Here is a 12,909-nt window from a genome sequence, read left to right on the forward strand (position 1 = left end):
CCCCCTGCTCTGCCTCAGCCCCCAATATCGCAGTCATGGATGGAGAGCGGAGCCAAACCGGCCAAAGACCAGGAGGAAGGTCTCCACACCAACATTCTCCTTCAGGGCAAGAAGAGAGCAGAACAATACAGAGATTCTGAAGACGAATGAGCCATTGGGGAGATTAAGATATTCAGATGGGGATTTACAACCAGGGAGATGGGGTGGAAGGGGTCAGGGAAGAGGGCAGTGTTCTGCCTTCCTCTGCCTATTCCAGCATACGGCGTGGCTCACTTTCTGCAGCACTTTCCTCAAGAGCAGGGGTCAGCAAACTTTTTCAGCAGGGGGCCGGTCCACTGTCCCTCAGACCTTGTGGGGAACCGGACTATATTTTGAAGGAAGAAATATGAATTGTTAACGGGAAAATCCGAGGGCTCCCTTGGACAAAAACAAAGACACCAACCAGGATAACTTGGAGCAAAACAGCAGCCTGTAGGCTTGGCCTTTATTGAACTGTTGCAACAGGGTGCTCCCCTCACTTGCAGGAGAGAGGAAAGACACAGAAAAAATGGTGTGCAAGGTCTTATAAAGTCTTTTGAAATTCCCATCCTGTAGATCAAGACCACCCCCAGAAACATCATGCATACATCATAGAAAGGAGGGATTGAGGGAGGAGTTGTGGTGGTAACCTGAGTGTCCTGTCACCTGGCTGGTTCTTCCCCCTTTCCCCCTCCCCATGAGTCATTTCCAAAGGGGAGTTTCCAGTTTCCTGCCCCCAGAAGAAAGAGCTGATTATTGTCCTTTGTTCCAGTCTGTGCTGAATCCACTCCCATATGCAAGTTCTTTGTGATCTTGATGGTCTTCTATCTAGGACCATCAGGGTTGGCATAGCAACTGGGCAGGGCTCCTGTGGATGTGCTGGTATGGTCAAGGGATTATGGCTGCCCTGTATCAAACCTTCCCCATTTTGTAGTCCTTCCTTCATGGAGTAAAATAAAAGTGGAACAGTGCAAATCCGATGTATGGTTGATTTTCTATGAATTTATAATAGAAGTGCAGCGTTTGTAGTGTGTGAGTGTGAGTGTGTGTGAAGTTTGTACAAACTGAATGATGGGGGGGGGGGGGGTTCCTGCTACAGAATGAATTCCTATGCCCCACAAATAACCCAGAGATGCATTTTAAATAAAAGCACACATTCTACTGAATCCCGGATTGTCCGCAGGCCAGGTTTAGAAGGCGATTGGGCCGGTTCCAGCCCCCGGGCCTTAGTTTGCCTACCCATGCTCAAGAGTTAGTCTGTCTAAAATACTTTGCCCCATTGCCCAATCTCAATATTTTGATCTTGGATTATTTTTTGTTGTATGTTTATATTTTTAAAAATCTAATAAAAAATTTATACAATGTGACCTGTTTGGGTATTTTCTTTGTAATTAAAGAAATCTTTCCAATAAATAAGTAAATCAAAACTTTTTTTTTCTTTTAGTCTCATTTTCTCTTCTTTCTTGTATGGTGTCTGTCAGGGAACTGCCATCGGAGCGGGAGGCGGAGAGGAGGCTCCAGGATGATGGTGGAGAGGGTCCCAGTAGGGGGAGAGGTAGCCCATCCGCTGGGGAAGGAAATCAGCGTAACACCAGTGGAGAAGGGGGGCAAATGGGGGAATCGGAGAGGTGGCTCCAGGACTCTTTGCAGGAGACCAGCGGGCACGAGTACTCCGTTGCCCACACCCACTTTGCACAGAACACATCCGCACAGGCAAAGGGGGAGGAGACTGGGCGTCAAACAGCTTCTATGCTGAAAGAGTTTTAAGAAATGCCCACTGACGGATTCTGCCAGCGACTGAGGCAGCCACGGAACTTGAGGCTGTCCAGACAGCAAGGGTTCAACCAGGCAACCTAGCCAGGAGTAATGGCAAGTTACGCACGAGCAACCCCTAGAACCATTACAGTGTCCTTTGGAGGTAAGATGAAAACTGATGCATCCCTGAAGCCAATCTTTTCCCCTGAAAGTAATTCCTTGAGAGACAGAAAGGCAGCATGCACACATGGGCGTAGCCAGGATTTTTGTTAGGAGCAGGGAGGGACTATGGGGGGGGGCAGAACGGATGTGATTGGTCAGTGAGTTAATTATTTCTATTGTTTGACTTGATCGGGTGTCAAACAGTTCATTAAATAGCTCTGCATCACCCAGCTTTCTCTTGATCCGTTCAGAAGATCATGCAAGATCTTAATGCAGAACTAAGTTCCATTCAGGAACAGTCCTTTGCACAGTGAACAGTATTGTTCACTCGATAAAAATGAAAGCTAAAGTAAAGGGCAGTAAGGGCTTGCAGACTGAAAAGGAAAGCGTAATGATAAGAGGAAAAACTGATAATGAATGCCCCCCCCCAAAAACTCCAATTGACAATTATAGGCAATGAATCATTGCTTTGTGAACTGAAATCATCACAAGCAGTACAAGGATCTGATATTTAAGCCGGACACTCTCAGTTACAGTCCCAGAAACCCTTTAAACCATGGGTAGGCTAACTAAGGCCTGGGGGCCTGATCCGGCCCAATCGCCTTCTAAATCTGGCCCATGGACGGTCCGGGGATCAGCGTGTTTTTACATGAGTAGAATGTGTCCTTTTATTTAAAATACATCTCTGGGTTATTTGTGGAGCCTGCCTGGTGTTTTTATGTGAGTAGAATGTGTGCTTTTATTTAAAATGCATCTCTGGGTTATTTGTGGGGCATAGGAATTCGTTCATATTTTTTCCTTCAAAATATAGTCAGGTTAGGTAATTCTGTCTCTATAATTCCCAAAAGAAAAGCCTCTGTTTTTCTTTTTAACAAAGGTTATTATAAACACCCTGTTCATTTCATTATGTATCATTTTCCTATTCTCTGTACTAGAATGGGAAAATCCCAATCTCTCTGTCTCTGTCTGTCTGTCTCACTCCTTTTCTCCTTTCCTTCCAATCTCCCGATCTTCCTTTGGCTATCTGTCTATGCAGGTAAAGTTGAGTTCTGCTCTTCCCTTCTCCCATCCGGCTGCACATTGTTCCATTTGGGTTGCTTCAAGAAGTTTGACCGCAGAGAAAAACAGGTGATGGCACAGCAAGATCAGATGTGATTAGCAGTTCCTAGATGGAGCTGGATAACGCTTGTGGTTATGGCTAAAGCCTATAGGCCGAGTTCCGCACACAGCTCAGGGTGTGTGTCTACACAATGTTCAGGAGTCGAAGGTGTGATGTTGTGCTTCCTGTCTTTAGTCTTTGCTTTGAGAAGACAGACTTTGGCAAGGCCGGTTCATTGTCTCTCTTGGGACAGAAACCAGAGAGAAGGTGGATCTTGGGGCTCCAGCCGTGGTTGTTCTTCCAGGGATACTGACTGAGCATGAAGTCTGCTGCTTTGCTGACAGGTTGGTGACCTCTCTGCTCAACTCAGATTGGAAATTTGCCGTCTATCTCACATTCACACTGCATCTCTCCTTTGCTCTTCACTTCCAGTCTGTCTCCAGATCCTCCTCGGGAGATCAGTCCAGGCAGGTAAAGCCGATTTCTGTTCTTCTTTCAACTTTTGTGATAGGAGACAGAAGCTCTGTGGGATGTAGGAGTGTCACATTGTGCATGATTGGGTGGATGGTGGCTAACAGATTGAGGCTGAATCCTGACAAGACAGAAGTACTGTTCTGAGAGACAGAGGGTGGGCAGATGTGGAGGACTCCCTGGTCCTGAATGGGGGAACTGTGCCCCTGAAGAACCAGGTGTGCAGCCTGGGAGTCATTTTGGACTCACAGCTGTCCATGGAGGCGCAGGTCAATTCTGAGTCCAGGGCAGCTGTCTACCAGCTCCATCTGGTATGCAGGATGAGACCCTCCCTGCCCACAGACTGTCTCGCCAAAGTGGTGCATGCTCTGGTAATCTCCCGCTTAGACTACTGCAATGCACTCTACATGGGGCTACCTTTGATGGTGACCTGGAAACTAAAACTAATCCAGAATGTGACAGCCAGACTGGTCACTGGGAGTCGCCACTGAGACCATGTAACACTGGTCCCAAAAGACCTACATTGGCTCCCAGTACATTTCCGAGCACAATTCAAAGTATTGGTGCTGACCTTGAAAGCCCTAAACGGCCTCTGCCCGGTATACCTGAAGGAGCGTCTCCACCCCCACCATTCAGCCCGGACACTGGGGTCCAGCTCTGAGGGCCCTCTGGCTGTTCCCTCCCTGCGAGAAGTGAGGTTACAGGGAACCAGGCAGAGGGCCTTCTCGGTAGTGGCTCCCGCCCTGTGGAACGCTCTCCCATCAGATGTCAAGAAAATAAACAACTATATGACTTTTAGAAGACATCTGAAGGCAGCCCTGTTTAGGGAATTTTTTGATGCTGTGACATCACATTGGTGGGGAAGGGGTGAAGGGAGGAGAGAGAGATTTTCAAAATCTGATTTTGAGTTTAAGAGGCATTGAAGTAAAGGATGGAATGGGATAGTCAATCCCAAGCAGTAATTGAAGTTGAGCCATTTTGGTAGCTGTAACTGTGAGAGAGAACAAAGGAGCTCTGGCCAAGATCTCTCAGCGTAGTCACAAAACTGCCACCATCATAGTTCCTAGGGGAAGCCAACAGAGTACAATACTGAAGATTCAAGTCTGTTGTGAAGATGAGCTTTAATGTGATGCAGCAAAGGGGCAGGGTTATTTTAAGCAGTTCTTCAGTCTTGGGCGGCACAGATACTGTTGCTGCTCTACAACTCCCATCATCCCCTGCCAACTTAGCAGAAGTTGTAGTTCAACAACATCTGTGGGCCCAAGGTTGAAGAACTGTGTAAGCCTTTGCTTACGTGGCTGGAAACATTGTGGAATCTGGGCGAGAGATCGCATCCAGAGAGAGCAACTCCATCAGGATTTCGCTATTGGGTGATGTAATGGTTCTAGGGGTTGCTCGTGCGTAAGTTGCCTTTACTCCTGGCTAGGTTGCATGGTTGAACCCTTTCTGTCAGGACAGCCTTAATATCCGTGGCTGCCTCAGTCGCTGGCAGAATCTGTCAGTGGGCGTTTCTTAAACCGCTTCCAACATAGAAGCTGTTTGACGCCCAGTCTCCTCCCCTGTTGCCTGCGCAAAAGTTTCCTGCGCAAGGTGGGTGTGGGCAACGGAGTGCTAGTGCCCTCTCCGCTGGTCTCCTGCAAAGAGTCCTGGAGCCACCTCTCCGATTCCTCTATCTCCTCCCCTTTCCCACTGGTGTTACGCTGATTACCTTCCCCAGCGGATGGGCTATCCCTCCTTCTACTAGGACCCTCTCCACCATCGTCCGGGAGCCTCCTCTCCGCCTCCCGCTCCGATGGCAGTTCCCTGACAGGTGAGGAGGCCTTTCTTTGCAGTACGGATCTCTTGGAAGTTGAAGTGGGAAGCTGGATTGAGCCTGAGCAGTTTGGCTGGTCAAAGGAACAGGAGGGGAATTTTATTAATAGAATTTGAATATGTACAAAATTCAAATATCATCAGAAATTCTGTAATCCTCCCAAAGTCCTATTTCCTTTTCTCATTTAACTGCTTGCTTATTGAGGGGGAGAGAGATTATAGGTCTACAACTCCCATCAGTCATCCACCAAGCAGCTTGATGGGTGTTGCAGTCCAACAACATCTGGCAACCCAAACATGCTTGTTTAGGTGAGCTTTTCTCAAGAAATTATGTTTGTCAAAAATCGATGGGTTTTGCTGAAAAGTTCCACCAGTTAATGGAATAGAATTATTGGAATGCTGTTCAGGTGATTTTGATAGTGACCCCAAGGAAGTAGATTGTGGAAATCCGTGTGTAGCATTTGTTTAATGCAGGACTGAGAAGGACCAAGACATTCTTGGCACAAAATAAGCATACCTTGAACCAACAACTCATTAAAAAAAATTGTGGATGAGGGAGTACAGGAGAATAGCTCAAGGAAGGGGCTGAATGGCATTTCCCCCTTACACTTCTTCCCTTTCCCCAATGCAGTTCTGCCTCCACCTGCTCCAGAGCTGTCCATCATCCCTCCAAGACAGACCTTTCTCCAGGGACAACGGATCACGTTGAAATGCTCCCCTCCGGAAGGGCATCTGGCAGCCAAGTTCTTATTTTATGAAATTAAAGCAGATGGTAATTACACTGGACCCCAAGAACAGTTCAATAATACCCTGGAAATCACTGCAGAATTTCAGGAAATAAATAAATCATTTGTCTGTGCCTACTTGGAAGAAAGCAGTGCAGGACGACTTTCTGAACGGAGTAACCACATTGAGGTTTCCATTAGAGGTGAGTTAAGTTTGGCTAGTTCATATCATCAAAAGGCAGAGGGCCTTCTTGGTAGTGGCACCCTCCCTGTGGAACGCCCTCCCATCAGATGTCTAGGAAATAAACAACTACCTGACTTTTAGAAGACACCTGAAGGCGCCCTGCTAGGAAAGTTTTTAATATTTGATGTCTTATCATGTTTATAATATTATATTGTGAGCCGCCCAGAATGGCTGGGGAAACCCAGCCAGATGGGCGGGGTACAGATTAATAATAATAATAATAATAATAATAATAATAATAATATCCCTTAACTGTGGCCAGAGTACAAGAGTACTCCCTGGGAGAAAGAGGCACTGGAGGCATGAACTATGGGGATGCTTTGGCCTGGAGTAAGAGGACAATTTCAGACCCACATTATGGTCCCTGGAGAGACTTCCTATAGGCATCGTAGCAGCAGTAACCCTGGTGAGCTGCAGTTTCGGAAGAAAAATAAATCAATCCACATCTCATGTATGCTGTTCCAAAGCTTCTCCTGCAGGGGAGGTGAATTTATTTTGAAATCACCCCTTGAAATGAACCTGGAGCTGCTTCAGAGGAGCCCCTGAACACACCACTAGGCTGGCTGCCCCTTGTCTCTTAGCAGTATAGGAGAAAGAGATGGCCGGGGGGACGTTTTATCCTTCCCCCCACCCTGAAACTCCACCCTTCCCTACAAATCCTGAACAGGACAAGTCTCCTGTTGCAGCAAGAACACAACTAACTATTATTAGACATACACTGCAACATTTTGTGGTAGGCCACCCTGGTCTCCTGCCCTGCCAAACTTGGGTGAGCTTACGTTTTGCAGTTTGAAGGGAAATGAGAAATCGCCAAACACGACTCGATTCTTATTCCTTATCTGTTTATTTGCTTCTCAGGCCATCTTCGTCCTCCGTTCTTCTCTGTGTCCCCAAAGCCTCACACCTACACCAGTGGGGAGATTGTGAACCTCACATGCTCTGCTCCCGAAAACCTTCTCATGTGGAGGGTTCTCTTTCGGATGGACCAATGGCTGTTGTATAAGTACATGCCCCCTTCTCCTCTGGCCTCCTTTACATACACAAGGCAATTGTCTCCTCAAGACAGCGGGGATCATTTTTGCACATACCGAGCTGCGAAATCGAACTGGAACATCTCATCCCCAGAAAGCAACAGGATCAGGATTTCAGTGATGGGTGAGGCCTTAAAAAAATGCGTAGTTCTCTTGGAAGACGAAGGGGAAGACTGCCCTAGAATGTCCCAGGTTCAATCCCCTTCGTCTCCTGGTGGGTCTGGGAAACTCTCCTGCCTGAGGACCTGGAGAGAGATGCTACCAGTCAGTGTATACAATGCTAGCAGGACCACTGATCTGGCGTGGTTATAAGGCAGCGGGTGATGTTCTCAGATGCCAGGGTTACCTCAGAAGTGGAAACCTTGTTGATATGTGCTCAGATTGCAATGTGGGCCTGTCTTTGTTTCTTGGACGATAGCGCTGTAACCCTTATTCAAGCATTAATACTACTCATGAGTAAGAAACCATGCAAGGGACCTGGGGGCATGCTGGAAAGCTTTGACACATCCCCCTCATACCAGTTACTTCTTTTATAATAATTTTTATTGGTTTTACAATTTGGTTTTACATTCACAGAACAAATCAAATAAAAAATATAGAGAATTCTCGGACTCCCATCCCCTCTTTTGCGGAGTCCACAAATAACCCTTTTCACTGCAAATCATATTATCCTCCATTTATCCACAAAACTCTATTTTCTCTTGTAGTTCTTTTCACATTGCAAGTGTTATTTCAATCCTGATAATGTTTTTAACCGTTTACAGGGTTCTGTCAGATATATTACAAATGTTTCCCAGTCCTTATTTAAAAAAGTATCACCCAGAAAAAATATGGAACGCTTCACAAATTTGTGTATTATCCTTGTGCAGGGGCCATGCTAATTTTCCCTGTATCATTCCAATTTTAGTACATGTGCTGTGGAAGGGATCACCACCCTCATACCATTGACAGATGGTGAAGGTCTGAAGTGGGGAGACCCCTCTATTATACCAGTGGAGACGCCTAGGGCAATTTAGGGGATGTGATGGCTTACACATGACATGAGTAGTAAGGTAAAGGTAAAGGGACCCCTGACCATTAGGTCCAGTCGTGACTGACTCTGGGGTTGCGGCGCTCATCTCGCTTTATTGGCCGAGGGAGCCGGCGTACAGCTTCCGGGTCATGTGGCCAGCATGACTAAGCCGCTTCTGGCGAACCAGAGCAGCGCATGGAAACTCTGTTTACCTTCCCGCCGGAGCAGTACCTATTTATCTACTTGCACTTTGACGTGCTTTCAAACTGCTAGGTTGGCAGGAGCAGGGACCGAGCAACGGGAGTTCACCCCGTCGTGGGGATTCGAACCGCCGACCTTCTGATCGGCAAGTCCTAGGCTCTGTGATTTAACCCACAGCGCCACCCGCGTCCCTTGACATGAGTAGTACAGCTCCCCAAATGGGGATTAAGAGTTTAGCCAGCTAACATTTACCTTCCCGGACACTGCACATTTCCCCTGAATATTGTGCAACACATGCTCTTGATCTTCTCCTCTCCTATCCCTTCCTGAAGTCCAAGTGGGGAATTCATGAACCCACGACTCTCTGTTGACAAACCTGCCTGGATGAACCTGATGTAGTTGCGTCTCGAGGTCCCCAAGTCACCCCCCCCCCAATAAAACACAATTGACACTTGATTTTAGTTTAAGGTTTTGGCATAATTTTGGCCACAACTTCATTAAAATACAAGAAATGTGAGTGGCTGCTTAGGCATTGGTTGCGACTATCTGACCCCGCACAGGGACAGACTGGCATTCACACGCCCACGAAGTCAGTTAGGGAAAACATTTGGGGAGAGAGATGGAGCTGGGTACCATGCCCTCACCTCTCCCCAAATGCTAACAGGGGCTCTTGCGTGGCCCTAGCCCCTTGACAGTGGTTCGGACAAAAGCATGGCAAGCCCCTGGGTTCCTTTAATGGAATACCCTTGCAGCAGCAGCATTTGGAGGGGCAGGCACAGCCAATCCATACCCCTCCACCAACCAATTCATGAAACCAATGCCTAACCGCAATCTTACAAGTTGTGGCGATTTGCTACGCAGTAGGCAAAAACCAAACGGCACCAGCCAATCAGCCAAATGGACAAAATTCCTACCGGGCCCCTGCCCCAAAAGCAGACGACCCCATGACAGGCATGGCAAGGTCAAACGAACAACTCTGAAAATAGGGAGGGTGGGCGGGTGATTCATTGCGTGCAGCGAAAAGCGGAAGCTCAACGCTGCGCGCAGGATATTTAAAGGCTATGGCTGCCAATCACAAAATGGCAACAAATGAATCTCCCCGGAAACAAGAAGAGCTGAATGATAATGGTGGCCAACTTCTTTTCCCGCCCAGCAACAGTGGGGTGCCTTGTTAGCCCCCAACACAACACATGCTCTCCATGAAGAAGAACACGCTTTATGGCTTGCTGCTTAAAACCTCCGCGAGCCACAGACTCCAAATCACTTAGCCATTGTATTCATTTTCCTTTACGGACGGCTCCTGTAGCTCCTCCTCCTGCCCCGGTGCTGACAGTGGACCCTCCGTCTGGAGTGGTGAACGAAGGGGGATTCCTGCGCCTCACTTGCTCGGCCTTTGGCAGCGATGCAGAGCAAAGGTTCCATTTCTACAAGGATGGGGTCAAGATTTCCTCCAGCACTGAAGAGTCTCTGGCGGACTCCGGAGAACCCAGGAATGCCTTCTCGAACGCCTCTGCAGACATCCTGGTCCACGTCACAGCCAGCAACCACACTGGGGGATTTGCTTGCAGGTATGAGCAGAAACGGAGCAGCCGATGGATCATGTCTCCCTGGAGCCAAACGGTGAATGTCACAGGTGAGCCATGCCCCACCGGGAACACAGAGCCCACATTAGAAGTGGGACAGTCCTCTTGTGGGTATTGTGTTTGAACTCCAAGACTGAAGGATGGAGGGAAAAGAGCAAGGGGTAGGAACAATGCTGTTCTTTGCTGCGACTTCCAGCCTCTTCCTTCTCCCTCCTTCTTTCTTTCTTTCTTTCTTTCTTTCTTTCTTTCTTTCTTTCTTTCCTACTTACTTACTTACTTACTTACTTATATTTTGACAAAGTAATGATCATAAATAAATACAAATAAAAATGTGCACCCCACCACCAAGATCATTCCATTGCAACTATCCAACCTCCCAGAATTCCAACGCCTCTTGCGATGGTTTGACCCCTTTCCGTTTTAACAGTACAAATTCTGCAAACACCTTCCATATCTCCTCAAAATCATTTCTCCTGTGTATTCCCTGTCTTACCTTAATAGCACATGTTAATTTATCATTCATAGCTATATCCCACACCTCTTTATACCATTCTTCCATTTTATATTCTGCTTTCCCCTTGCATTTCCTAGCTATAATAATTCGTGCAGCTGTGAATAAATTTGTGAGCAAGTTCTTCCTAGCCTGCGAAAGTTCCACCCCATCGTAAATTGATAATAATGCTACCTCTGGTGTTTTTGTCAGCTTTAACCCAGTGATTTCGGTTATCTCCTTAAACACCCTTTGCCGTTTTTAAAAACATATTTCATCATTGGAAATATGTAAAATATTACATATTGGACTACTGCAATGTGCTCTACATGGGGCTACCTTTGAAGGTGACCTGGAAACTACAACTAATCCAGAATGCGGCAGCTAGACTGGTGACTGGGAGCGGCCACCAAAACCATATAACACTGGTCTTGAAAGACCTACATTGGCTTCCAGTACGTTTCCACACACAGTTCAAAGTGTTGGTGTTGACCTTTAAAGCCCTAAACGGCCTCGGTCCAGTATATCTGAAGGAGCATCTCCACCTCCATCGTTCAGCCCAGACACAGAGGTCCAGGTCTGAGGGCCTTCTGGCAGTTCCCTCCCTGTGAGGAGTGAGGTTACAGGGAACCAGGCAGAGGGCCTTCTCAGTGGTGGGCCCGCCCTGTGGAACACCCTCCCATCAGATGTCAAGGAAATAAACAACTATCTGGCTTTTAGAAGACATCTGAAGGCAGCCCTGTTTAGGGAATTTTTTAGTGCTGTGACATCACATTGTTGGGGAAGGGGTGAAGGGAGGAGAGAGAGATTTTCAAAATCTGATTCTGAGTTTAAGAGGCATTGGAGTAAAGGATGGAATGGGCTAGTCAATCCCAAGCAGTAATAGAAGTTGAGCCATTTTGGTAGTTGTAACTGTGAGAGAGAACAAAGGAGCTCTGGCCAAGATCTCTCAGCGTAGTCACAAAACTGCCACCATCATAGTTGCTAGGGGAAGCCAACAGAGTACAATACTGAAGATTCAAGTCTGTCGTGAAGATGAGCTTTAATGTGATGTAGCAAAGGGGCAGGTTTATTTTAAGCAGTTCTTCAGTCTTGGGGGGCACAGATATTGTTGCTGCTCTACAACTCCCATCATCCCCTGCCAACTTAGCAGAAGTTGTAGTTCAACAACATCTGTGGGCCCAAGCTTGAAGAACTGTGTAAGCCTTTGCTTACTTGGTGGGAAACAGCGCTTGAGGAATATTCTGGTCTTCACCAAGGTGAGGAACATTCTCTTTGTGAATGAATACATGCAAAGTCTGAACCATCTGGGTGATTCTGCCCAAGCCATTCTGCTCTTTTTGCCAGGTACAAGGAACACAAAGCAAGGTCCCTGAATATAGTCACAATGACCGCTCCCCGCTTAAAACGGGGGGCGCCCTTTGCGTGGACGCACGCAGCCCCTAGATCTGGAGCGGCTCCATCAGCATAGGCCTGGCTTTGCCTTCCCTCAGGTGGGATACCTGGAGGTCTCTGCCTTCCTCAGTCAGTTGTCCAATCCCACCTGGGGAAGCGTTGCCAAGGAGACCAGGCCAGGTAGGGGAGGGATTACCTGCCCACACAATAGAGGGAGGATCTTACCTGGGAATCCTCACTTGGCTCCAGAGTGCAAGGAACACAAAGCAAGGTCCCTGAATATAGTCACAAACTCGACATCCTCCTGGTTCCTTAGGGAAGGCAAGAGAGCACAATCGCTATAACATTGCTTCATGTTTTGAATATAGCTGAATGTTAAGGAGAGGTGCTGGGGGGATTGGTCTGGAAGTCGCACAGTCTCGGATTGTAGGCCTAATCTCATATATAGTGAATTCTCTGAATGGCATTTCTCCCTTGCACTTCTTCCCTTTCCCCAATGCAGTTCCGCCTCCACCAGCTCCAGAGCTGTCCATCATCCCACCAAGACAGAACTTTCTCCAGGGACAACGGATCACGTTGAAATGCTCCCAGCCGGAAGGGCAGCTGGCAGACAAGTTCTTATTTTATGAAATGAAGGCAGAACGTGGGTGGACTATACTCCAAGAAGACTTCAATAATACCCTGGAAATCACTGCAGAATTTCAGGAAATAAAGAAATCATTTGTTTGTGCCTACTTGGAAGAAAGCAGTGCAAGACGACTGTCTGAATGGAGTAACCACATTGAGGTTTCCATTATAGGTGAGTTAAGTTTGGCTAGTTCATATCATCAGAAGGCAGAGGGCCTTCTTGGTTGTGGCACACACCAGGAAATAAACAACTACCTGACTTTTAGAAGACTCCTGAAGGCGCC

General features: G+C 47.3%; 1 protein-coding gene across 1 annotated transcript in view; it reads left to right on the forward strand.

Annotated features, from left to right (window-relative positions):
• The window catches only part of LOC310662912 (Fc receptor-like protein 5), a 59,561-nt gene that overhangs the window by 32,101 nt on the left and 14,551 nt on the right, over positions 1-12,909 (forward strand). Inside the window, exons 4-6 of the mRNA XM_083410275.1 lie at positions 7,145-7,441; positions 9,837-10,163; positions 12,501-12,797. Coding sequence (XP_083266401.1) covers positions 7,145-7,441; positions 9,837-10,163; positions 12,501-12,797 — 921 coding nt within the window. The remainder of the gene's footprint in view (positions 1-7,144; positions 7,442-9,836; positions 10,164-12,500; positions 12,798-12,909) is intronic.

This window comes from Podarcis tiliguerta (genome assembly GCF_965153285.1).
Source record: "Podarcis tiliguerta genome assembly, chromosome: 13".
Lineage (NCBI taxonomy): Eukaryota > Metazoa > Chordata > Lepidosauria > Squamata > Lacertidae > Podarcis > Podarcis tiliguerta.